The following is a 26,632-nucleotide window of genomic DNA, read 5'->3' on the forward strand; positions in this document are numbered from 1 at the left end:
ACACAGCCGGCTGTAATGAGATACAGTATATAGCAAAGATTAATGGACCTGTCATCACTTGGTCTGAACATATGGTCCACATTCACAAGCATTGGTTATTGAATTGTAGTGCATGTACACGTCAAAAAACATCTCAAAAGCATCCGTAAGATTTTGTAATTGCATTTTATAAATACTTACATAAATACATTCTAACCTTCCAGCGTAATGTCGATAAACTGCCAAGAAAGAGAGAATGACACTTCTGCATCTCCCTTAAGTTCTTTTGTGAAGTCTGGCCCTTCACAGGACAGTTCTGTCAGGGAGAGAGAGAGAGAGAGAGAGAGAGAGAGCGGAGAAAGAGCTCCTACTGGTTGTTCTATTACAACTATTAAAGGTCCATTTAAAGAAAGAATCACTACTCAGCACCAGCAATGGCCTTCTGTCCTGCAAAGACACCATTTAAAAATAGGAAGTAGTTTAAAAGTGAGTCATGAAACATCGCCTCGAGTGATGAGAGGAAGTCAGACCTGATGTTAGTATTTTAATAGCCTTTGGAATAAAACTCAAGCATCAACATTTTTTTTCTCGTGTTCCTGTCTACTGAAGATTTTATACCTGGTTTTATTTTCATAATCTCGAGCATTATGTCGTATAGTAAATACCTCTTTGCCTGTTGAATCCCACACCTGTTGGTAATTGTTCCAGCATGCATGTAGCAGAGACAAAGAGCAAAGCCAATACATCAACTATACATATACATATACATAACTACATAAACTAACACATATTTAAAGGATTAAAAAAGAGACAACATTCAAACCCCCGCAAACACATAAAAATAAACATATACACTAAGTAGTCTATTACTATTACTAGCTACTGTTGCTAAGCTATGATCGGACAACCGCTATCTGGGGGCGGGTTTTAACTAATTATCAATTCATTTGTATAATTCTAAAAGATTCTGAGCAGAACTGTTCACACATTCATGTTTGCATGGATACGCACGGGTTTGTTTTTGGGTGCATATCTTCAAGGACCTTCAGTGCTTCACTCATAATCATGATAATACATAATACTCACCAAGCTATCATTATAATTCAGTGTAAACTGGATCCATCTCCCTGCAGTGGGCCAGCAGCAGCAGTGTGGGGGCTGCTGCTCTATTCTGCTGTCCTCTGCCTGCACCAACCATCCTGTGATACAGGCTGCTGTAGCTTATACTGGAGGCTGCAATCATATTAATAAATAAACAAGCGAGTAATTGGCCTTAATAAAATATTGAAATGATACAGGTGTTTACTAAAATGATGCTCATCCTAGCATTAAGCACCCATGATGACATGACATGTCAGTACAAGCACCGTCTCTCTTCCTCTGCCTCCCTCTCTTTTCTCATTTGCCCTCAGGCAAACGATTACAATCTATGTCCAGCCAGACATTTCCTCTCAGTAATGGTTCATTTAAGAATAACATACTGCAACATGAAATAATGTTCAATGATCAAATGCACGTGAATAAAAGTGCTTTGGATATTTAGTGTAATCTTTGTGGTTTCAATAAAGACTGAATCTGAGCTCACACTGAAGAATCTCTAATGGCAATTTTGCATTATACAATTCTGGCATGGCTCAGCTCAGCTCTACTCGGTTTGGTCTCAGCCACGTTGTTTTCCATTACTATTTTTTTATACATATATGTATTTTGGACGTACTGAATCATTAGAATCAGTTCATTAAAAAGATTAAAATACTAAAATACGGCGGAACCTCGTCAGAACAGCTACTAAAAAAAAAGTAACAGGTACTATCCCTCATAGAAAAGCAAAAAGAAAATGAGTAGAGTTGACAGTGCAGCAGCATAATAACCTCCAGAATACCTACAAACTTTGCAAGAAGACCTCTACATGAACAAAAGCTACCTCTTGTGTACCGTTTTTGAAGCATCCAGAATTGTGGTTTGGTCGGCACCTTGATGGTGTTTTGCAACCAGACGTTCAGATGTGTCACCTGCAAACCAGGCTCCTATTGGACGACACCAACTGTCAATCACGCTGGTGTTCACTCTCATGCTGTATACCATCATTTATCATCTATTTCCCTCTAAATCGGAACGCGGCTTACAAAATTGACTTCACGATCTATTGAAGCAGACCTGAAACTAGAGATTGAGACCATTAAATCCACAGAAAACTGGCTCGTATGCTTAATATTCTGAAACACATGTACACAGTCTTTGAAGGGTCAACCTTTTCACTGTAATTGTTATGCTGGTGTTTGAATGTAAAAAAGAATTTGGTATCACTTTTGACACAAATGCAAATTATGTTAATGCGTATAAGCTTCACTAGTGGTTTCAGACTTCTGGGCCTCACTGTATATCCGTGTATGTGCCACTGCATGCATTTCATCTCTGTGTTAATCCCTTCATCTTGCAGTGTGTGTGTGTGTGAGCACACCCATATATGCTTGTGTGCTTCTGTGATCTTGCTTTCTGTCTAAGCACAGCATTGCAGAGCACAAGCTGCATACTAACCCAATCATTAGGACATAAATGAGAACATCAGAATCCATCTGCAGTCTCGCACAGCAGTCCTGAGAGAGAGGCGGGGGGAGGGGGGTAGGGAGGGAGGGGGAGGGCTGACCAATTTATCTTCGGTCTCTCCTTTCTCCGGTTCTAATGTTTGCATCTCCGTGTTTCTCTTTCGCTCTCCCACTCTGACGAGCACAGAGGTGGGATATGGCCTGGTTGAATGCATTAGTCTCAGACTTTCTGCCTGTAGTTTTCAATCTAATTGGGAGCAGCACAGAGACTATGTCTCAGGTTTGGCCCAGACAATGTGACCCCATCAGATTCCGACATTCCTTTACAGTTTTTTTTTCCTCCTGCATTTCAAACGCGAGCCAATCCTGGCCCACTTCCCTGTCCATATATTTATACATCAGAGAGAACAGGAAAAGTAGGAGAGCTTTAATCGAGATTCAGCTGGTTAAAATGTTCTTGTCTTGTTCTCCCAACTAAAAATACTCTCTTAACACATTCGTATTATTTGTTTACTGTCTTCAAATGATAGTGAAATCTTGAATGGGGGGAAGCATGCACATGTTCTATTAACATCAGTTTCAGTGTAATACGATCTGGTTAATCTAGGAAAAGCATTTCTGGTACATGAATTGACGGAGGACTGGCCAAATGTACAGTATCTCACAGTGTAAATACAAGAGTATGTATGAATAGATTGTGAATTTAAATTACAATTGCAGAATCAATGTCAGGTCTTAGATAAACTCTTTTCATGACTGTAAACACTCACACTAGTTTCTGTTTCGGTCTTAGCCAGTTAACAAACAGCCACCTTTGATAAGATTTGATGTATTCAGTGAATTACCCTTCATGGGTTGGTAGGCAGAGTTTGGGTTGGTAATCCAGTGTAAGCAATTAGTTTTAACAACCCGTGGCAAGTTAACTTGCACTTAACTGATGTCTTCGAAAGGTTTTGTATCAGCCCTAACTCTTATCGAATTGATGCCAATTGAGGACTGACATAATCATGTCAAGAGATTTTTATACTTAATTTAACACCGCCCTTCCTCTGAGTCAAAATGTTTTCAATTCACCATTTTAACTGAGTCATTGTTACAGTAAATATATCATTCCTATGCACACAAGCAACAACATTTATCTCCATATTATTTCACCATTATATATTTTCATTTTCACATTCAGCATAATTTGAACATGAACAAAATGAAAATATGTAATAAAGAAAACACCTTAGGTCAAATCCTCTCAAAGTCTAACTACAACTCTTAACACATAAAAAAAAATAAGTCTCTCAAATAAGAAAATATCATTTTATAGCAGATTTGTTTTAATTGGTTTAATTTGCCTTCAAAGAATTACTTAATACATTGTACATTTAGTGTTTAATAAGGTCAAATAAAATCTCTTGTCAGTAGTCACCTCAGAGCAGTCCCTCTCTCTCGCTCTCTCTCTCTCTGTGCGTGTGTGTGTGGCTGGACCAGTCCGGACAAGATCCCCATTATCAATAATGGATTCTTGTCTGATAATTAAACAGTTGTTTTTACTGTGTACCAAGAGACCGTACATACAACCCATGGCACAACCTATTTTTGCAGATATACATCTCAACCTCAGTGCATAATGTCAGTCAGTCAGTCATCATCTACCGCTTTATCCTCCACCAGAGGGTCGCGGGGGGTGCTGTGTCAATCTCAGCTACATCGGGCGATAGGCGGGGTACACCCTGGACAGTTCGCCAGTCCATCGCAGGGCCACACACAACTAGAGACAAACAACCATTCACTCTCACACTCACTCCTATAGTCAATTTAGTGTGTCCAATTTACCTAATCCCCACATTGCATGTTTTTGGATTGTGGGAGGAAGCCGGAGAACCCGGAGAGAACCGTGCACACACGGGGAGAACATGCAAACTCCATGCAGAAAGGCCCTTGTTCCAACCGGGGGCTCGAACCCGGGTCTTCTCGCTGCAAGGCGAGAGTGCTAACCACTACACCGCCGTGTGGCCCCAGTGCATAATGTATTTTATCTTATTAAAAAAAGATTCTTGATTGTTTCTATCGTGCTGTATCTACCACTTACTATAGTGAATGATGTGCTATAGATTCTCCTCCTGACATATTATATGTTAGAAAGTAGCAGGTGTCACTGTTGTCCCACAAGGCCGGAAAAGTAGAAATGTAGAATCATTCACATTTAAGAAGAATGAATGACAGTAAATCATATTGAAAAACAAAACAAAACATATTATGAATAATAATAGCCAACAATTGTGAAAATACAACAACTTTTAAACCTATTCAAAAAGGAGTGGGAAGACTTAACTTAATCTCATTCCATGTGAAAATCATTCCATTTCTAAACAACCTGCTTTTCATAATTAAACACACATTACTTAAGTATATTGTACTGATACATTAGCATCTTGTCTGACGTACTGTGTTAAATCAACATTTTCTTATGTCAATGAAAACGTTTCAATTACCAGGACATTAACCTTTACCTGTCCCTCTGTTGTTTTCTTCTTAGGTTATAATTAAAAAAAAAAAAAAAAATCTTCCCTCTGATTTGGAAAAAGCTTTGATTCCCAAGCCCCAAACTAAATGCTGAGATAACTTTCAGTGTGGCCCTTTGAAGATTCCCTCCCCTCTTTTCTCTTTGACTTGATCTTTCATGTCTATGAAGACAAGAATAGCAAAACATCTGGGAGAAGTTATTCAAGGGACAGGTTTATATTTTTTGTATAGATTTGCCATGCTGACAGTACACTTTGGGTGGATTTAAACTATAAATGCGAGCTCCACGAGAGACACACACACACACACACACACACACTCAATGAGCAAATGATTGTTGTGACTGGAAAACAATAGGGGATTAAACCGAAAACTGTGAGACCCATTCAGAACATGGGCACAATTCTATAGCTCTGCCCTCCATTAAGAGGTCTGATACAGCTGGGTCAGTGATAACAGGCTTCTGTCAGCTGTAATACTGTAAAGCCATGCTGACACCAGCCATCCGTTTTTTTATAATGTCTCTATCTTCTTCTCTCATCCACTCACATGCCCATCTGTGTGTGTGTGTGTGTGTGTGTGTGCGCGCACGCTGGCGTTGCCTGCAAGAAAGAAAGAAAAAGAGCAAGCTAGAAAAATATCATAGGTGAGCTCGAAAGGGAGCAAGTACAGTGTGTGTCTGAAGGTGAGTGTGTGTATCTGTCATGTCTCTGCTGGCAACCTTGTGCCAACCCCCACTTCAGGCAATTGTTCATCCAACTGCTGCAGTACACACACTCTGCAGCGGGAGCAGTGTGGGGTGATGTGGGATCAGGGGTGGCAGGAGAGATACCAGTGCCACAAAAAGTGGGACAATACTATAGTCCCACTTTTTGACAGTAACATATTATGCTGATATTAATGTGCTGTTGGTGAGATTACATGCATTATATAAACAGGTTTGTATGGCTGTAAATGGAGAAAACCTTGCAGATAACTGGGCTGTAGGTACATGCACACACGCATAGCCGAATGGATGAGCGGATGCGATTGGTCAAACTCACTGGCACAGTATCAGAAAAAGGAGAACCTGAACCTCCTTCCTCACTATAGCACAGACTGCTAGGATCTAAATAAAAAGCAGCAGCATCATTTTAATTGAGTCGTGTTGTGGGCCGCTCATCAGAATATTTGTTTCACAGTTGGAGCAACATGTTTTTGAAAATGGCTGCTTATGGGTTAGATGGTTGTGCATCAGCGCTAATGTGGTGTTAATGTCTTATTGGCTTAAAATATGTCAAAGAAAAAAGAAAAGACTATGGAACTGATATTGGTATAAGTCTACGCTGAGGGTTGTGATCGGTTTTGGGGCAAGAAAATGTGATTTGGAGCCATCCTTACGTACAGTGTTGCGGCGTGTGTCAGTTCAGCTCTCGCTCTCATCTTGCTGATAATTATTTTTGCAAAATGAATGCCAGTGGAAGTTTCAGCATGACGGTGTCAGTGAATTACATCCTGATAACCTTGATTTATTAACGATAAATGAGTTTTATGGCAAGTGTTTTGTGTGCATGGATGTGCTTCAAATGGCCTATTCCTTTTTCATCCATCACCATCCCCTTGTTCATAATTCCTCATTGTCACACCTCTCACTCCATCACTCTCTGTGTTCTGTGTGCTCTCTTAGAGTTTTTCTCTTGTCTCCTGTCTGAAACCCTGGAGCGCAGCAGGTAGAACTGTCATCGAGCACAGCTTTGAGGTGTGGATGATGTCTCAGCTGCATGATTCTGCAGTTTATGGCTTATTGGTTTGTGTAATCATTCATGGTGTTCAGTGAATTAGAGTACGGCAGACATCAGTAGCACACTAACATTGGCATTTGACACTCTGCCGTGCCTTAAATAGTACAAGCGTTGTGGTATGTTCAAATATTGCTTTTCTTCCTTTACTGTTGTCTGTTAACTGTATTGTGAGATATCATTTGTTATCTGCTACTTCCTCTTCCTGCTTGGCCCTGCGTGGACCTCTCGTCGATATGATGGCACCACTTTATAAATGACTCACTCCATCATCAGGCTCCAGTAAAGTGCCATCACATAAAACATCAGTGGTTTTAAAAGTACACAATGAGTAATATATGAGTTTGTTTGCGGTTTGATATGTGCTGTCAATGGGTTTACAGATAGCCGGGGCATAATGTTTCGCTTGATTATTTTATCAACTGCTCTGACATTCTGACAGGAGGACCTGAATGTGTCTATCTGACAGGCACAGAAGGCACTGCAGCACATCCTAGCTTGACACAGTCTTAGAGCTTGTCAACACCACCAGCGTAGATGAAATTCATTATCAGGATTTTTCATGATTAATTCACACGCTGCCGTGACCGTACCTGCCATTCATACATTTTTCATGTCATCCTATACTGCAGCTTTTTTTGCTATTCAACATGCACAATGTTGTATTCTTTCCTTTTAACTGCAAATCAACCGACACTGAATCGTGGCCTGGCATAAAAGGCTGGTGAACTTTGTGCTGTTTGTGGCGGAAGGTTCAACTGTCACTCATGTCATGTCTTACTCCCTTCTTCACTGGGTAGATTTTCCTTTTACTAATCCTACTTTAATGTCTGAATGTATTTCCAATCATATTTGTTTTTTAAATGTAAGTGTTTTTGCTGTCGAGCAGATGTTAAAGTAAGTGGCGATTGTTCATTTTAATAGAGCACATTCAGCTGCCCTCTCCCATGCCCGAGTAAGGCACTTCTCTAATGGACACTATTCTGTGACTTTTGCACAGTTTCGAGACACAAATTAAAATGAATAAATTAATAATAAAAATGAAAAATTATTTTGGAAAGCCTGAAGATGACCCCCAGCATGTCCATATAAGTAGTTGTGTATTATTCCCACGGCAATTTACCAAGGTTGTGCCTGTGGCACAGAGCTATTAAGGGTCAATAATAATTTTATTTTACCGATTTACCACTTATTTAATGATATGAGGTGGAGTTCATGTTTTTGATGGTACGTGTGTGTGTGTGTGTGTGGGTGTGTCGGTGTCGCTGTGCATCCACGAAAAATAGCCGGTGTGTCATTATTTAGAAACTGAGCCTTATGTGTCTACAGTCATGTAATTGAATAGATGCCTCTCGGGGAGTTGAATGAGTGCTTTCGGCTTCACTTCAGTTTCAATCAATGTATTGTGCCATGTCTCGCTCATTCTTTTGTTTCATTATTGCATTCTCATCGGCTCCTCTAACAGCTCTAACATGTCTGTCCTGTTGTTTAGCTCTTTAGTCATGTGTCAGTGCTGCTTCCAGGCTAGTGAATATACATGCGTGCATTCATTTACTGTACAGTACACACACATGCATGTATATACTGTACATCACAGCCAATTGAATTCCATCTGCGTGAGTTAGCATGGAACTTGCCGTCATTAATTATTTGTTCCTGTTCCTCACAGAGACCAGTGCTTTCATTTGTCTCTGAGTTCATGCTTGATAATATTCACTGACTTATCTGTCATGTTTGGCTGTGATCAATGGTTTGTTTGCATTTGTGAATGTGTATGTTGTTTTTCAGATTATCTTTGGTGTAACCTTTGCTTTGCTTTCCCTTAACCCATTGTAGCGGAACTCCCAAGGGCCGTCATTGCTGCTACTCCTACTACTACTGCTGATGCTGCACTGGCTGCAGGGATTAACAAAAGATAACATAACAGCTTTTAGTAAACCTTCTATTTGACCCAAGTGTCCACCCATAAGTATCAGATCTGACATTTTCAAGCCTCTAGATTTACAGTTTGTCCAGCAGCATGTTGAGTTTTCGCAGATGGAAATTCACAATTGTTAGCTGCGACCAGGCTCCAATTGGAGCGGCTGTCAATCACACTGGCGTCCACTCATATATGCCATGGTTTATTGTCTATTTTTTCTCTAAATGGGATCACAATTTACAAAACTGACAACATGTGCTATTGAAGAAGACTTGAAACTAGCAATTGAGGCCATTAACTCAACACTGAATCGCATTTTACAAAAGCCTGGCACAAACAGGATACAACTTAACTAAGCCTGTTGTGACAGAGTGACTCATTCAGTGCATTTATATAGACAATAATTTAAAATTGAGTTAGTCTTAGTCGGACCTGGACAGTGTGATTCATAGTCTGATTACTCCTGCATATATAGGCTTAGTCAGACTGTTGGAGTTGGACTTGGTGTTCTATGCATGCACCAAAATGTCCTCCCTGGTCTTTGACCCGGAAGTAGAAGGAGATGGTGAATAAACTGCAGTATTGCTGGCGGAAATCATTCAGTGGCGGTGGCGTCTGTGTGCTGTGAACAACACAGCTTATTTGTAATCACAGTAAACATGTACAGCAGGTACGAAACATACAGAACCACAGCGCGGTCCAAGTCATCGTTCACTGTTTGTTTTTCTGTAGCCTAAAGCTCAACAGGAAACTGATTCTATATGTACTACCTTATAGAGAGATACAGCACCATCTGTGGAGGTGGAGTCAGACGTATGCAGCCAATAAATAAATGTGGACTTGGCAAGTGGTCCTATTGCCTGTCTCAGTCGTACTACGACCTTAGCTCGATTAAACTGAGCATGTAGACGTACTGACTAACCGCCAGCACACCAGCTAAGAGCACACACACACACACAGTCCCTACAACATAAGGAATACCAGGCACACACACTTGTCTCCTCTCCTTCTCTTCCTTCTTTTCCGTGTCGCTCTGCAGGTACCACAATCCACTCTCTGCAATAACTGCTTTGGCAACTAAGGGTGCACACTTTGGGGATCAGCCGTTAATCAGTTTCAGACATGAACCATTTTCACTCACCCGCCGTTAAAGAACACCACCTTCTACCGTCAATCTGTCAAAACGGATCATTTCCACTTCTGCATTAATATGGTGTAATTTTCACAGTCTTTATAGTGACACTGTGACCAGGGGTTATTATATTTTCATCAGCTTCTTTCATATTATTAATCTAATAACATGTGTTTCATCATAGCAGGACACACATTAACCTTTTTGAACATTGAGAAAACCCCGTTCCTTAGTTGTCAATATTGGCCTCTGATATTTTAATCCCGTTGCCCCAGTCTCACACAACACTGAAGAACACTAATACCAGGCTATTGTGCTGTACACTTTGCCAAGGATTGTTTAAATACACAGAGCAGAAAAGAGGATAAAAGAAAAGAGCATAGCCTTAATGCAGTGGAGCAGTGAATGGTTGCGTTAGTTAATTGACAAGGTGGCTGTTGCAGATGTTGGATGCGTTTATGTGTCAGAGTCTGTCTGTTCACTGTTGTAATGCACTGCATGCTGAAGAGGAATGAGTCGCAATGATTGAGTAGGTCTTTGTCAGCAGTTTAGCCACAGCCACAAGTCTAGATAAAGCATTAAAGATGAGGCACTGACAAGGAAGGGCCATCTGGGGCTACTTAAAACCAATACCACAGGGCAGAATAAGGCCTTTCATCAATTACAACCTTAATAGCCCATTGTAATGAAATAATCCAATCCGGGACACAGCTGAGTCTCAACTCTGTAGATCACCAGAAGGCAGGCAAAACAGCAAGAGTAGCAGTGGGAGTAGGGTTTAACAAAATATTGGGAATTTTCACTGCCGAATGTATCAGTTGAATCTCTAAAATTGGCCCACTCGAAAGCAGAGTTTCTTCTCCTTTTGACAGCTGCCGTGTCAACAATGAAGTTCAGCTACTGATTTTTGTGACACCTGACAGTTGATTTGATTTCCAAATTAGCAGTAAACTCAAGACGCCTCCAGCTGCTCTTTTTGTACATTCTCTTCATATTTTCACCCAGCAGATTCTTCTTGGCAACTTTATAAATTCACACCAAGTCTAACACATTTGCATCTGTTCCTCGCCATTCTGTTTTTTTTCTTTTTCCATTGACTTTATTTACAGTCATTTCACCTCTAAATACCTTGTTTCTCTGTAAACTGGTGCTGAGCTGACGCACATGTGATTTGAGTACAGAATGTGCAGACATTTACTTTACATTACATCTGTTCTTTTACATTTGCATACAGTCATTCTTTTATCCAAAGTAAAAACATGTTTTCTCTGCATACAAACAGAGAGGGAGCAATTAGGAATCCAATGTCTTTCTCAAGGACACTTCAGCATGTGAGCAGGAGAAGTCAGTCGTTAACAAACTCCAATTTTAACAAGAATTATGTACAAACTCCTGACATAGAAAAGATCTAGAAAAGACCAGTTTCCTATGTATCGAGCTACAATAGTGTGCAGTACGTTTTTGCCATAAAATGCAACACATGCTCTGACTGGTTTTGCTGCTGTAGAAACATGGCAGCACAAGATGGTGCCATTCATAAAGCAAGACATTTGCCAAAATGAAAGGCTTATTCTAAGGCGATGAAAATTAAACATACCTGTGCAGTACACTGAACGTCTGCTGATAAACCCACCTAAATGTTACACATTGGACCTCCAAGTCCTTAATCTGAACGATCTGCATGAACTGCTGACCTTTAATGGCAGTATCGCATCACAGTGATGGACAAAACTGCAAAGGCAAGGTGACTGATATGAATTGATGAATGAGACCCAACAACCACTGACATTGCTTATTGTGTCATGTCTCTGATAAATAAACAATGAGACCCCGATGCCCGTATTGTGACCCTTCTTGCCTCAGTGTGACATATAATGCAATGACATGAGTAAAACAGCAAAATCATATGAAACATGTAAAAGGAACTGATAAGTGACAGCAAAAGGCAAACAGAATTTTTCAAGCCAGCTGGCTGACCTCTAACACACTTCCTGGTGATTGAGGAGAAAGCAGCATTTTACTCTTTCCCTGAGGGCATGGAAGAATGCACCAGATATGAGAAAGTTATATAAATGGGGGGGAGGAGGGTGCATCTCACTATCTCCATCATGACAGTCCTCTCCCTGACTCTCTCACTTGCCGCCTCGTTCTCTCTCGCGCGCTCTCTCTCTGAGATTTGACAGCGTGATGATAAATTGGGAGTCATGGGTCTACAGTAGAGCGATGGCTGAGGGAGCAGGGATCTGTGCTGCGGCAGAAGTGGGCTTCACCGCCCGCCGCTGTGTGCAGAAGGACACAAGTGTGTGGCAAACGGCCAAAAAGAGCTGTGGTTTTCACACCACATCTGTTGCACTTCAGGCAGATGTTATCATGCTGACAGTCAGGCTCATAGGGGGCGTTTGCCCTTTTTTGTTCCAGTTGCATGGGCTAGGTGTCACCTAGGTTCAACTTACTGTAGCTCTTTGTCCTTGTAAGCAAGTATTACTGAACAGTGGCTGATGTCAAAGGTCAAAGCCAGTGACCTCATTTAAAAGCGGAAAATAAGAATATATTGAGTAGCCACCAGGGGGTGACTTCATCCATCCATCCATCCATCTTCTACCACTTTCCACATGAGGATCACGGGGGCTGCTGTGCCAATCTCAGCTGACATAGGGCGATAGGCGGGGTACACCCTGGACAGTTCGCCAGTCCATCACAGTGCCACATAGAGACAAACAACCATTCACTCTCCCACTCACATACTGTATATAGTCAATTTAGAGTGTCCAATTTACCTAATCCCCAAATCTGCACGTCTTTGGACTGTGGGAGGAAATCGGAGAACCCAGAGAAAGCCCATGCACGCACGGGGAGAACATGCAAACTCCATGCAGAAAGGAGAGTGCTAAATGAACCACCTTCTCACTTGATTTATGATGTCAATTAACATTTTTCTCAGGATTGAATGGTCGTCATTGCTAGTTTGAGGTCTTCTCCAATAGTACATGATGTCACTTGAATTACAGCAAGAAAACAGTGAGTGAATAGTTATGGATAACCACTTGCTCAAAGCTGAACTGTTGCTGTGGCTGGTGTTAAAAGATAATCTCTTCAGTTGTGATGTTATTGATTATTCAGCTTTTGATTTTTTTTTTTGGATTTATATCTGAGCCTGACTTTTTTCAGAACGAGAATGAGTCGGGAAGTGTTTAATAAGCACCAGCGCAGGCACGAGATGACAGTCATTGCCAGCAGCATCTTAGTGGAATGCGATGTGTTTTGCTTAATGAGAGAAAAGCCTGCATTTTGCCCCTGTGTGTCTTTATCGCCCCGTGCTGTCAGTTTCAGGGTAAGCGGTTGTCTAAACACCAAAATGGCGAAGACAGACGTGTACTCTCACACATATCAATATATATATATATATATATATATATGTATATATATATATATATATATATATATATATATATATATATATATATAAAAACATACAGACGTGTACGCAACGTGCGCAAGATGCGACAAAAGGTCATGTGACCACGTTTTCGGTGACATTTACATAGTGCTCACAGCGTTGCGGGATGAGCAGTGTGTGTTTGCATGTTAATGTGTGTGTTGTTGTGTGTGTGAGAGAGAGAAAGTGTGTGTGTGTTGTGTCCTTATGAACCAACCCTATCTTCAGGTGGTAATCTAATTATTAGATCACATAGTAATTTTCGGTACAGTTTCAGTCTCAGTATATGTTTGTGTTTAGTCATGCGTTCAGTATACACCTCTGTGCCTGTAATATCCACGTCTTATTACACAACCCAGGAATTAACAGTGTCATTTTGAAGAAATCATTTTATCACAACACAATACTATACAGTACAACATTTACGATGCAGAAGAGCAACAGATTATTCAGGCCTGAAGGCGATTTCAGCACCAGACAATAGGTACTTTTCAAGATTGTGGTTAAATATTTTCACCGAGGGTAATTTGCTGCCATTCCAGCTCTGAATAATGCATTTAACTCAGTGTAACTTTTTTTTTTTTATTGAAATCAAACACATCCTCTTTATATGTGAAATGTGTGAAATGAAAGAAAAGCATACACTAATGCCTTATTTCCTTGACTTAAAGAGGCAAGTCAGGGACTTTGACCATCAAAATAATTGATATCAAAATAGTTTTGAAGCTGTTGTGTTACTTACCATAACATGATTACTATCATCTGTTGCTCTCTAAACGTATAAATGTACTCACTACTTTTACTGTCCTCTCCATGTTACATTAGTTTTGTCACAGGGAAAAAAAAGCAAAATAAGCACTTGCTGGTCCTTGTTTAGGGGCCAGTGATTGCTGAGTGCAAACCAGTGCGTAGAACTCTTGCCTTTCAGCTGGGATTGGCACCAGCACCTCCCGTGGTAGACGATGAGTGAATGAATTGATAATATGCACTTGCATACAAACAACAACGTCACAAAATATTGGCTGTGTTTTCACTTATTTATTAAATCTTTGCTCCACTGACAACAGTAACCGCAATGTTAATAAAACTGCACTTCAAGTTTTCTACTTATCCTTGTGTATTTAAACATCTGTGTCAATTTGTCACCAATAGGTCGTCCGAATGTGTTTCAATTTTGGTGATGCAAGTACAGTATAGCTATTTGTTTGCTCTTATTATAAGTAGCTTTTATTCTTCCTGGCCACGTCTGCTTTTCCCACGCAGGTTTTAAATTGACTCACTCATGGGGCCAAATTCAGTGACTACATGTGTTACCCATGACCACACACTTTCTTCTGTTGAGAATCAATCTTTATTTTGGGGGTGTGATATAAACAGACGCAAAACTGTGCCTTTTTGGCACCAAAAACGTTTTCTTTTTTGTTGTTCTTTTCTATGTTATAGATTTCCTAGCCATGTGTATTTGAAATGTATTCAACTCTATAAAGGCTGTACAACAAGTTGCAGGTCCTCGGGTACTTTAAAGGTCCAGTGTGTAATAATTGGCGCCATCTAATGGTGACACTGCAGACCAGAAAGGATGTGAACACGCTCTCAAATCCCTCCCCCCCTCCACTCTTTCTTCCTTCTGCTTCAGTGATTCATACATTGGATTTAGGTGGGCGCAGCCATTCGTCCTCATTTGCATTGTGAGCTTCCGCTTCCAAACGCAAACATACATCCACGTGGGTTGCTGTCGAATCATGTCGGAGCAAGACGGTTGGCCACCATAAAACAAACGACAAATAATATATGTTTTAAAGTGATTATACATGTGTACAAACTTACATACTTTATGTCTATTTGATTTCGCCAATAAACCCTCCTAAGTGTTGCGCACTGGACCTTTAAAGAGTTGTGATGGTAAATACTTTTCGTGCCTGCAACTCTTTTTTATTTACTGAATGTAAAAGTCAATGCATCTGACAACAGTAGGGATACAGGCACAGGGAACAGTAGTATTCAGCTGCCCTGAAGAGGAGATTAGGTATGACTGTATACAGTAGCCACATTCATTGAACAGTAGCAGGCTCACCAGGATGTCTGCTCAGTACTGTGTGAATCGATAGCTGCAGGGGTCACGGATGATGCCCGTATATTTAAGTGTGTGCATAAGTGTATGTGTATCATCCAAGGCAGTGCTCTCTAACTCATCGATATTCTCTCTGTACACCCCCCCTCTCTCTCTCTCTCTCTCTCTCTCTCTCTGTCGCTCTCTCTTTCCCCTGCCCTCACCTGTCTGTCTCCTACCTAGATGGTTTATAAGCCCTGGCTGTGTTCTCAGTACTTCCAGACCACCCAAATGCACTGCAGCAAGCGAATCCCCTGCAGTCAGTACTGCCTGGAGGTGCAGCAGCGGTGCCCCTTCGTCCTGCCTGACAATGATGATCTCATTCATGGAGGCAGCCCCAGTTTTATATGCACAGGTATAAGTAAAACCCATGTCACACTTTTGCAAATCATGTTTTGTCTTAAAACTTTATGTTACTCATTCATGCAGCTGCCAAGTGGAACTTAGGAAACTCAGAAGTTGCTTGTTGACCTTTTGAGGGAGAAAGTAGTAGAGAATTCCTTCCCCAAATCCATGAATAACAAACTGTACCAACCTCTACTGCTGCTGCTGCTCACCCTGTGTATTGTAGAAGCTGCTCTTGGAGTTACTTTGCACCTAATGGGCAAACAGGGAGCACAGTGTCTTACTCAATGATACTTCAGAGACATAAAACTGCTGATGGACACACAGCGAACACTTGTCACTTTACAGTTACAGGATGTTCTCTTTGATTAGCAGTCTAACAGGGTGACACACCATGACAACCAGGCTAATTGTTGCCACTTACTTACAGCACTAGCCGCATGGTGGAACACTTTGACCGTAACTCTGTATGTTCTGTCTTCACTGAGCAGTGGACAGCACCCTGGGGGACTGTTGTCAGTGAAATGACACAGTTTCACAGTGTTAGCACTTAGTGACCAGTTATGGGCTCATATTGTATCCCACATAATTGCACGCCGTGTGCTCGTGAAGGGAGTCCTGCACAACATGACCATGTGAGTTGATGTTTCTCCTGGAGATATGGTAAATGCATTATGCAAAAGGCTCACACTTCGCACAACATGATGATGCTGCCCTCTGCTGGTCAAGTTGAGCATCAGGTCATAGTCTTTCACAGAATGTGAAAGCACAGTGCAGTGCACAGTATTTAAGTTGTTTACCTGTGTTTACTTTTGTCAGAATTATATGGTCAGCCCTGTATTTTTGTTGTTCTATCAACAAATCACATTAAAAAAGCCAAAACCAACAGTGTACTACAGTGTACTTATGACCATAGGAAAGTAAAATAAAATAAAATAAAACCAGTGTTGGTGTTCATTTAATTAAGAGGGCTTATCAACCAGATGTTCATTAGAGCCTCTCTCTTTCTTTTTTTTTCTTTTCTTTAAGTAATTTAGCTTGAACCTTTTTGCTTGAAAACAGTTGATGACAGTAGCTGTTCCAGTTCTTCATGTTAGGGCTGTCACCTCCTACTGCTCCGTATATGCATGTACATACAGTTTTTTGTCACTCACTGTGCAAACTAGAACTCCAACTCAGGAACTTTCTGTAATTACATGGTTCCTCTTGTCACAGTTAAGCTGTTGACAATCAAACTGTGCTGAGTGGGCATAGACGTCGTCGCAGTTCACTCCCTCCCACTGGCGAATACACAGATCATCACAAACCCCTTTTGCTTATGATGTCAGTGGAAATTGTCAGTCTGCTGTTTGTGACTGTTGTGTTGTGTTGTGTTGTGTCGTTGCTGAAAACACAGGGATTTAGCTTAGGCGAGGTGACAGTGGTGCTCCTCTCTGTACACAGGTGAATTTGATCTAATGATCTGTGTATTTGAAACGTTTCTTAATAAGTTGAAAACACAAGATATGCTCTGTGTGTTTCTTTTTAATTGCAGTTTTTTGAAGCTCAGCAGGGTAGAATAGAAGTTGTGATTCAGCAGAGAGTACTGCAGTGTTTAAAAACACATGCAAAGAGACAATTAACTAAAAAACCCTCTACTTTATCTTCCTTTTTTTGTCTAACCAGCAGTTAAAAATTTGAGTTAAAAAGTGTCAATATCTGACAGATTGGAAGTTGTGTTTTTTTTCTCAACATTTACTTTTAAGACTTTAAAATGTATGTAGTTCATCTATTATATAATATATAATATATAATTCCAATTCCAGTAATTATTTTTATATAGGAGTTGATGCTCACTGAATTCTATTGTTTCGTTTTTTTTGTTGTAAAAATCTATGAATGGAAACATGTACATGATATGCGTGACAATGTGAGAGCTAATGGTCTATATTTCCATCACCAAATCAGGGCTACTAGAGGACCACCCATCAGGTGTTGACCCAGAAGCAGAGTGCTGTGATGTGCGGTGGGACGTGAAAGTGGACAACCGATCCTGGGGAACCCTGAAAAGAACTCACCCACCGTGCCAGCACCGAACCTCCCTCAGCTCCTCGGCAGCCTGCAGACTGTGTAACAGCCGGCTCAAACTCTGCCTGCTGGTTCTTGTTCTTCTACACACTGTTGCCAGCCTCACTGCATCCCATAATGCAACAGGACTGGGCCTCCCTGCCATCACACCTCTGGAGGAGGGCCCTGCCAATGAGGAGTGATGGAGCTGCCAGGAGGAGGTGAGGGTGTTAGGGTTGGGATTTCCCTCACCATGGCAACCGACGGATGTGGAAAAATACAGCCACAAGAGCTATGAGCCTGTGGACATTCTGCAAGGCTTTCTGGCAAATGGAAAATGTGGGACGTAAGACACACGAATCAATCAAAACAAATAAATAATAAAACAAACAAACATACTGAGGGACTTGAACCAGTCCCTTCGCTAGGAAAAAGGGGACAATGCCACAGCCTTTGTTGAGTGGGAAGGTCAGCTTCCTCACGGCTGAGTTTCTCTCACTACGCTTTTTTACACTGTGTTCCAATTATTGGTTTCTGTTGCACTGGCTGACTATGGAATATCACAATCATATTCTCTTTCTAATGTTCATCCTTTGTGTTTGTTTCTGAGTCTCTCATACAGGAAGAAAATGTGTTCTCTGAATAAAACAGATAATGTGTAAAAAAAAAAAAAGAAAAGGAAAAAAAAAAAGAATTAGCTGCAAGTGTGTGTGGACCGAATGTGTTGTGTTTCTTGAGTGTGTGCGAGCATATGTGGGCGGGTGTGTGCTTGTGTGTCTGTCTTTAGTGTGTATGAAGACATGAATGTGTGTTGCTTTGACAAGAACCCTTAAGTCTACGTGACAGACTGGTGCAGCAATGAAATCTGTATGGACCCTCCTTTCGTCACTTAGCTCTGCCATGCTGGTTTTGTTGGACTCCTGGTTTTTGAATGTGGTTCTGGTGTAATAACAATGCAGGTTTACAGTTTTCCCTCAATTTGTTTTGTGAGATAATGTTCACTCAATAACACTACTTTGTTTCTGATAGGGATCAAACTATATCTGTTATTAGCATCAGTAACACCTGGCTAGACTGTGAAAACACCAGGAAACTAACAGGATTTCTTCCTCTAATGTCACCAGCACTCACAATCTCAAAGGATAACCCCCTATTTTTTATTGCTTTCTGAGAAGGAAGCCTGATATGATCAGTCAATTCAAATAAACCCCAGGTTAACCAGACCAGGTTGGGTGTATAAACACAGTGAAGGTTTGTGAAGTGACATTTAGGGTGCATTCACTTTTTTTATGCTGCATGACATATTATAAATAACTGAAAAGCTTATTCATAATATAAAGTACAATTATCCCATTAGACTCCATTATAGCCAGTGCTGACATGTTTCCAGATCTCAGCCTTTTATTCTGCTAGACATATTTGTTTTTATTAGAATCAATGACAAAACAAAATAAAACAGGGCTTAGCCATATGATCAAACAAAATTGTACCTCACAAACTGACAGTTAATGTTCAAAACAGAAAAACATACTGTCGCCATTTGGATTCTGACATTTTTTTAGCCACTTAATTCACTTGTTGAACTTTAAAAGCACACAGGGAAGAATATTTATCTCACACAACAAAACATGACGCTGTCTTAAGCTTGTCTTAACCAAAGATGTTATTTCAGGCATTTTAACCAAAATTTCATTCAGATTCTGGTCACTATTCAGCCACACGCATGAGCAAGGTTAACTGACATTTGGGTTTCACCACTGGATTTTAAAGTGAATTGATCCCAGTTGCTCCAGACATGGAAGCTTTTGTTGTTCTGTATTTTAAAGGCACTATCCAGTCAAAATAATGCCCTGAAGCATACAGCAACATATGCAATAAGATCTAAAGTCCATCACCACTACTTCAAAACAAACAACAACAAAAAAATCAATTAGCTTTTTTCTCCTGAACCAAAAGTATAGCCTCAGGTCAGTTATGGGCAAAACCTGCTGCCTGGATGTTACCTTTGAAGTCATTTTATAATTGGTAAACTGTGATTCCAGTGCTGTTATGATCAACATAGAAATGTCAATATGTTCCCTATAGAAAGGTAGCATGCTACCTGCAGTAGCATAGTGGAAAATACCTGGACCCACTAATAGGTGAGTCAAACAAAAGGTAGAGAGTAACATTCAACATCTCATCAATGAAAATCATCTTCTGTTCTGTTCTTCTTTTTTTTTTTTTTCTGAATCAGGACCTGTGACTGATTATCATGAAGTGCATGTGGAGGCATGATTACCCTCAGAGCCTCCCCCTGCACCACACCTGATCCCAAATCAGCTCTTGTAGCATGCCCACTCTCTTGTACTTTCCTCCTCAAAACATCCAACAAATCTATCATTAAGTAAAGGGCTTATGAAGACAAACAGTACATTATCATCCACATAGTCAGACACACTCTAAATGCTCTGGATTGTAAACAGACATACAGTAAAAACAAACAAAAACATGGCTCATATTCTGTTATATATATATATACATATATAGTTTACATTCCATTGTCTGTTACCAGAGAGCACGAACGGAAGCATATACACGAAGGGTTTGTTCGAGTGATCATCAATGGCCAAACCTGATAATCATCTGGTCAGCTGATTCTTATGTTAAGCTTTTAAATGTTGACCAGTGTGTGGACAGAAAGAAACGTTGTGACCTAAAGGGCTTTAGTTTCTAGTTTCTGATTTTGTGTCTCTTTGATTACCAAGGCTGTGAGATCAGGTATTTAAGAAGAAAAACCAGATAAACTAAACGAGATGTCCAATTCCATATCTGATGTCAAGAATTTTAGCATACAGCTTATACTGAGGATATAAATTCATCAGGACTCGTACTCTTTCTGTTAGTATACTGGCTTTTTTCTGACACTTCGTCATGTTCAGCTCCTGCTCAGATGAAATACCCAACGACTCGTTGTCATTCAGCACAGCACACCCATACCCATCTTGGATTGCTGCTATATTATTGGCCACCAGTAGATGGAGATATTTTATTGTTTTTACATTGTTACCGCTGCTGAAGACCTGTCACACAATGACTGTCAGATACTAAAGAATCAGGAAAAGCTGGGCTGGAAAGTGGATGTGTGTGTGTGTGTGTGTGTGTGTGTGTGTGTGTGTGTGTGTGTGTGTGTGTGTGACACTAATTACCATGTCTTCTCTGGAGAGCTCATTAGTTTTGCCATGACCTTGGTGCCTACAGGACAGGTGTGGCAAACCTCCACTTGTCTCCAGGGATCGGCTACAATGGTCCCATTATTCACTGCAGTGCTGAAGCTGCAGTACAATATGAATTAAATGTGTCACGGCCCCAGGACGCAAAGCAGATTAGAAGTAAATGTGTTTCAAATAATTTACCAAATCCTTGTCTCAAATGAGATAAAAGAGGTCAGAAGCAGAGTGAAACAAGTCGACAATGATGTGAAACTGGTGCCAAAGCATACATGTATGTATGTATGTATATTTGTATGAGGAAAGTAAACTTTATTCATATCTGATGTGACTTTTTGGATGGGTCTTTCATAGAAATATGCCATGTTATCATCACCACGGGGCGCATGTGAAGGGGTCTCATACGTGTGATTTCATTCTGACGATCATGTCTGCGGCCATGCTGTGATGTAACAACCACCCAAAACCTGCTGCTGGACATGAATTGATTTACCCGCAGTCATGTGGAGGCCATATCTGCTTTACATGCAGCAGTGTGGCCTTAGTGTGTTAGTGTGGCCAAATATGTTGTGCTTCGTGTCCCTTTATGACACGTTTGCACCAAGGACCATGGACATGTTTGTGTGCAAGACCTTTTCCAAACAATATTAGAATCAGATGGTAATGTGCACAGCCTTTACCAGCCGTTTCATTTTGATTTGTAAATGTTTTACTGCATTATACCGAGAAGAAATCGAATAGGCCCCGACACAGAACATCCAGTCTAGATCGCAGGTAACATAGCAACCTATAAGAACTTTTTGTTTTACCCCTGCACATATAGACTGTGTTTGCCTCTTGCCCCGACCTCTTGTGCACCCATCACTAAATGGCATGTACACAAATATTTCCTTCTTTCACCCCGTCTCAGCCTCTCTGTTTTCACAGTAGTTTTGTTCTCTATCCTGTGGATCTATGCAGAAGCCCATTCCTGTTTTGGTTGTAAATATTTTCACTAGTATGCTGAACTATGTATGTCTTTTCGTCAAGGTTTTTCTTGTGTATTTTTCAGTTGATGTCATGCAGTTACTTTCCTCTTCTTCTTCTCTAATTCTTTTTTTGTATTTCGAGTGTCTGAAATCATTGATGTTAAAAGAGAATGTGAGAATTAACCAATAGACTTATCCTTATAGCGTCACAACCTTATTGTGAAAGGTTGTGATTGTGTGTGTGTGCGCGTGGGTGCGTGTGTGCGTGTGCATGTGTGTAAAAGCGAAAGATTATAATAATGAAAAAGGTTCAAAGGCATATAGAAGTATCATTGCGATTATGATTATTATGATTACTATTATACTACCAGTATATTGTAATATTATAGAAGCTTTAGTTCAAGTAACTTCTTTAATTTTTTTACAAACAACTTTGATGAAATGATTTATAAAGCAGTCTCACGAGTCATGATCTTTTCGAGTATGAAAACTACTGCTACAATGATTACAATTGTGTTCTGATGAAAATAAATACAGACATATAATCTGTTCTTCTGTTGTCTTCTTGCATGGAATGACAATTGATGCATGAGGAAACTGTGAAAACAATGATGATATGTCATATTATATATATGTAAAAAACACTTATATTTAAATAGTTAAAACACACTTTATACACTGCCACCTAAAAAATAGCTTTTAGCGTTGATTACGGCACTCATTCGCTGTGGCATTGTTTCGATAAGCTTCTGCAATGTCACAAGATTTAGTTCCGTCCCGTATTACATTAAATTTTCACCAAGATCTCGTATTGAAGATGGGAGAGTCGGACCTCTGCGCAAAGCCTTCATCAGCACATCTCAAAGATTCTTAATGGGGTTAAGGTCTGGACTCCATGTGTGAAAATGATGATTTGAGCCCGATGAATCCTGTCATTGTCATCTTGGAATATGCCCGTGTCATCAGGGAAGAAAAAAATCCCTTGATGGAATAATGTGGTCATTCAGTATATTCAGGTAGTCAGCTGACCTCATTCTTCGGGCACATAATGTTGCTGAACCCAGACCTGACCAACTGCCAACTGCCTTTATTTGACTGATGAGATATTGACTAGATTCTCTCACAGAGGGTAAATCAACTCTCTATGACAAATATATTTTACATTTTCCAATTGTCTGTCATACATCTGATATTTTCTAAACCAAAGTCAGTTTATAAAGTCAATGAAGCCCCAAACCAAAAGAGGAAATTTGAGGCATTCTGTGATAGAATTCAAAATATACACATAAATAAAGACGACACATTCTATTTCCTCTTAAGACCAAGAGATGGCAGCATTGGCATATTTGTCATATTAGATGGAAAGAGTTCTGGCTCAACTCCATATACAGTAAGTAGCTACATGCCACATCATATTCCTTGTGGATATGCTGTCTGCTTTTTCTTTTTTTAGCTGAAGTCATACAGAGTCAAACATCAACAGAGGAATCAGGTGATAATTATTCAGGAAATGTGCCCTGGTTCAATCTTAGCTGTGAGAAATCAGACGACTGCATTCCTAATTGTCCATATCTGACAAAAACGTAACACATTCTATGTGTTGCATTTAATATTTAATATCTTCACATTCTGAATTTGCAGTAACCATCTACTTTGTCACTCTGTACTGTGTCAACTTCTGTAGGTCAGTGAGATGTGCTGCCTACGCTGCTGTATGACAGTTCCAAAAGTCACGTAATGGCAGCTTTGTGTCATTGGCCCCTCTTCTTTGGATTAAGTCCTCATTTCTATTTCAGTTTGTTGGGGAGATGAAGTACTCAGCAGACTAATCCTCAGCTAGCCTGCCAATAGTCAGCATCCAATATTCCACCTGTCATTCAGATTGCATTCTGACTGAGTGAGTGAGTGAGTGTGTGTGTGTGTGTGTGTGTGTGTGGTGTGGGCTGTTGAGGCTATGTGGATAACTGGTTGTCATAGAGCTGAATGAAATGATTATCTTTCAACAACAATCCCTGTAGTAAAGTATAGTCATATGTAGCTTAATGACACTTAATGACACTTTTGATTAAATTAAGTCTCTCAATATAAGTGCTGTGCTGCGGCCAGTATGCAGGCATAAAAAGAAATATAGCAAGAGATTTAAAAGGTCATATATTACATGGTGGAGGAACAAAACCATACACAGATTTGTTTGCAGTTGACAACATCTATTTTTCTTCAAATCTCAAGCAGGCTGAGAACCAAAAGGTTAAAAAACCTGTGGGGAAACCAATGGCAGTTAAATTATGCTGAATTTGGTGACCTGAACAATGTCTGTGTTTTAACCTATGTCCAAAAGCCTCCAAGCTGCTGACTGTGCTGTAATCGCTTCATTTAGAATAAATTACTTCCTGTGTCTCTGATGAAAGTAGATGAGTGAGTTGATACATGTCAGCTTGTGTCAATATTTCCCCCAATCACAGCCTCCGAAGTCCTTATGTAACTGCTTAAAAAGGCCACATTTTTGGGACATCCTCCTATTTTTCTTGTTTTTGCAGCGGCGTGTGTGTGCGTTTCGATTTTAATAACCACATTACAGGAATCTAAGGAGATGCCTCACTAGAAATCCACAATTTTATACACATCAGACAAACCAGCGTCATCCATATCATTGCTGACACAGGCAAAACGGACCGTCTTAACTGTGACAGTCTGTTCACATTCAAGTGGTTAATGGATGAGGCAGTATAGAAACAGATGCTGGGGCGTAGTTTATTAAATGGGAGCTGACTTGTGAATGTTTGTGACAAGTGTCTGTGACTGTGACAGACAGAGAAGTATATGCATTACCTGTCTTATAATCCCTTATTTACTGATGCAGTGCATTCAATCCATGGGTCTTGGATTCTAATAAAGGGGATAAGGAGAACACCGCTAGAAGCTAAATATAATGATTTCATCAATAAAAACAAGCTTAGTCCAGAGAGCTACCCTGAGTATTATTGCATTTAAGTTCACCACTGTGTCACTGACTGAATTATGGAAAACATAACAACACATTTCGATGCATACGTACCAGCCTTAGAATTGGCAATTGCTTTGTGCTTCCACTCCATAATGCAACATCACTCCATGTTGTGTAATGCAAGGACAATTCACCAATAGAGAAACTCTCAGGTCAGCTTTGAGGAAAGAGGATTACAGAGACAATGTCTATACATGTGTTTGGATGAAAATGCTTTTTTAAAACAAAACAAAACAAATATTTATGCTGAAAATGGTCACATTGTGAAATCGTTCCTCTTTGACAAAAGGCAGATTGCAGGGCATGAATCACAGCACAATTTGGTTGCCAGGCAGACACACACACACTCGCTACAGCATGCAGCCCTTTCCATCAGTTGAACAAAACCTGCAAAGATTCTTCCCACCTCACATGTGCCTGCAGTAATCACACCCCCGACTCATCTCACATCATTTGGCAAATGAGAAGAAATAAGGGCCCAGTTTTTCTTAATTATGCCCTACTTTCTGTTTACCTCTCTCTGTCTCTCATTCCCACACATGTAATGTGCAAATACATTTATCTCATTCAAACATGGGATCATGTTTAGAGTCACGGTACGAAACACGACACAGCACAGAAATACGGTGAGCAATATATGTAATATGTATAATATAAATGTATATGGTGATGCTTTGAACATGCAATGAAGTCAAATTAGTCACTTCACCTGAGAAAGCTTAATGAATAAACCCAGGATTAAGTTTAGTCCATTAAATTAATTACAATCACTGTTTGATGACCGGATGATGTCATTCAACTGAATATGATCAGCCTCATGAATATATAGTGCTTGTTAGCTCTATCAACCAGGAGGGAGCAGGCATTAACCATAATCATTACCCCCCCCCCCCTTCAACATAAGGCTGGTTCCAACAAAACAGCATTTCTCTGAAGCATTATAACAACAAAGAGGACGCCTGCATGGATGCTGCTATTTCATATCTGTGGAGCTCTTCTCACTGCAGTCGTGATCAAATCAATGTTGTATTTGAGCAGTAAGTGTTCATCAGCCTGGAGGAACTGCACTTAACCTGTCATAACTTTTGCTTTTGCAACACATTTTTTTAATGCTTTTGTCAATTACATACTCATCATCTCCCATTATTCTATGGTAAGTTTTCAGAATTGTTGTATAAACAAGATTTTTAGACTCCAGTAGCCTGTCAGGATGCTGGAGGAAAGGTAAACAACACAACACAAGTGCTCTTTTCAATCTCAATGTATTGTACATGACTTTAACCCTTAGAACACAGAGCATTTCAGCTACTACGTTCAAACATACGGTATATACAATGTTCATTATAGAGTGTCTTATATCCCTTTTTTCAGCACAACCTAGGCAATCTGATGACAAAATATAAATATTTTAACCAACTACAGAAACACACCTGAGCAAAATGTATTCACAATGTTTAAAATCAGATTGAATTTGTGAAATTTGGAAATAAGTCACAGTTCAAAGTTCACTTGGCTCATTTTTATAAAGAAAAAGAAAAGAAAAACAGTCTATTTTGTGACTTCTGTACAACAATAACTAAAATGAATGAATCATTACTTTGACTCAGTAACACATTTTTAATGAGGATGTCCATATAAGAA

At 40.1% G+C, this 26,632-nt stretch overlaps 1 protein-coding gene across 1 annotated transcript; it reads left to right on the forward strand.

Annotated features, from left to right (window-relative positions):
• Positions 1-15,588: 15,588 nt before the first annotated feature.
• On the forward strand, positions 15,589-22,538 carry LOC122765581 (transmembrane protein FAM155A-like). The gene is made up of 2 exons (XM_044019928.1): positions 15,589-15,774; positions 17,712-22,538. Exons 1-2 carry the CDS (start codon positions 15,603-15,605, stop codon positions 18,011-18,013), a joined length of 474 nt encoding a protein of 157 aa, XP_043875863.1. The 5' UTR covers positions 15,589-15,602; the 3' UTR covers positions 18,014-22,538.
• Positions 22,539-26,632: the final 4,094 nt, after the last annotated feature.

The sequence above is a fragment of the Solea senegalensis genome, linkage group LG2 (assembly GCF_019176455.1).
Source record: "Solea senegalensis isolate Sse05_10M linkage group LG2, IFAPA_SoseM_1, whole genome shotgun sequence".
NCBI classification, from domain to species: domain Eukaryota; kingdom Metazoa; phylum Chordata; class Actinopteri; order Pleuronectiformes; family Soleidae; genus Solea; species Solea senegalensis.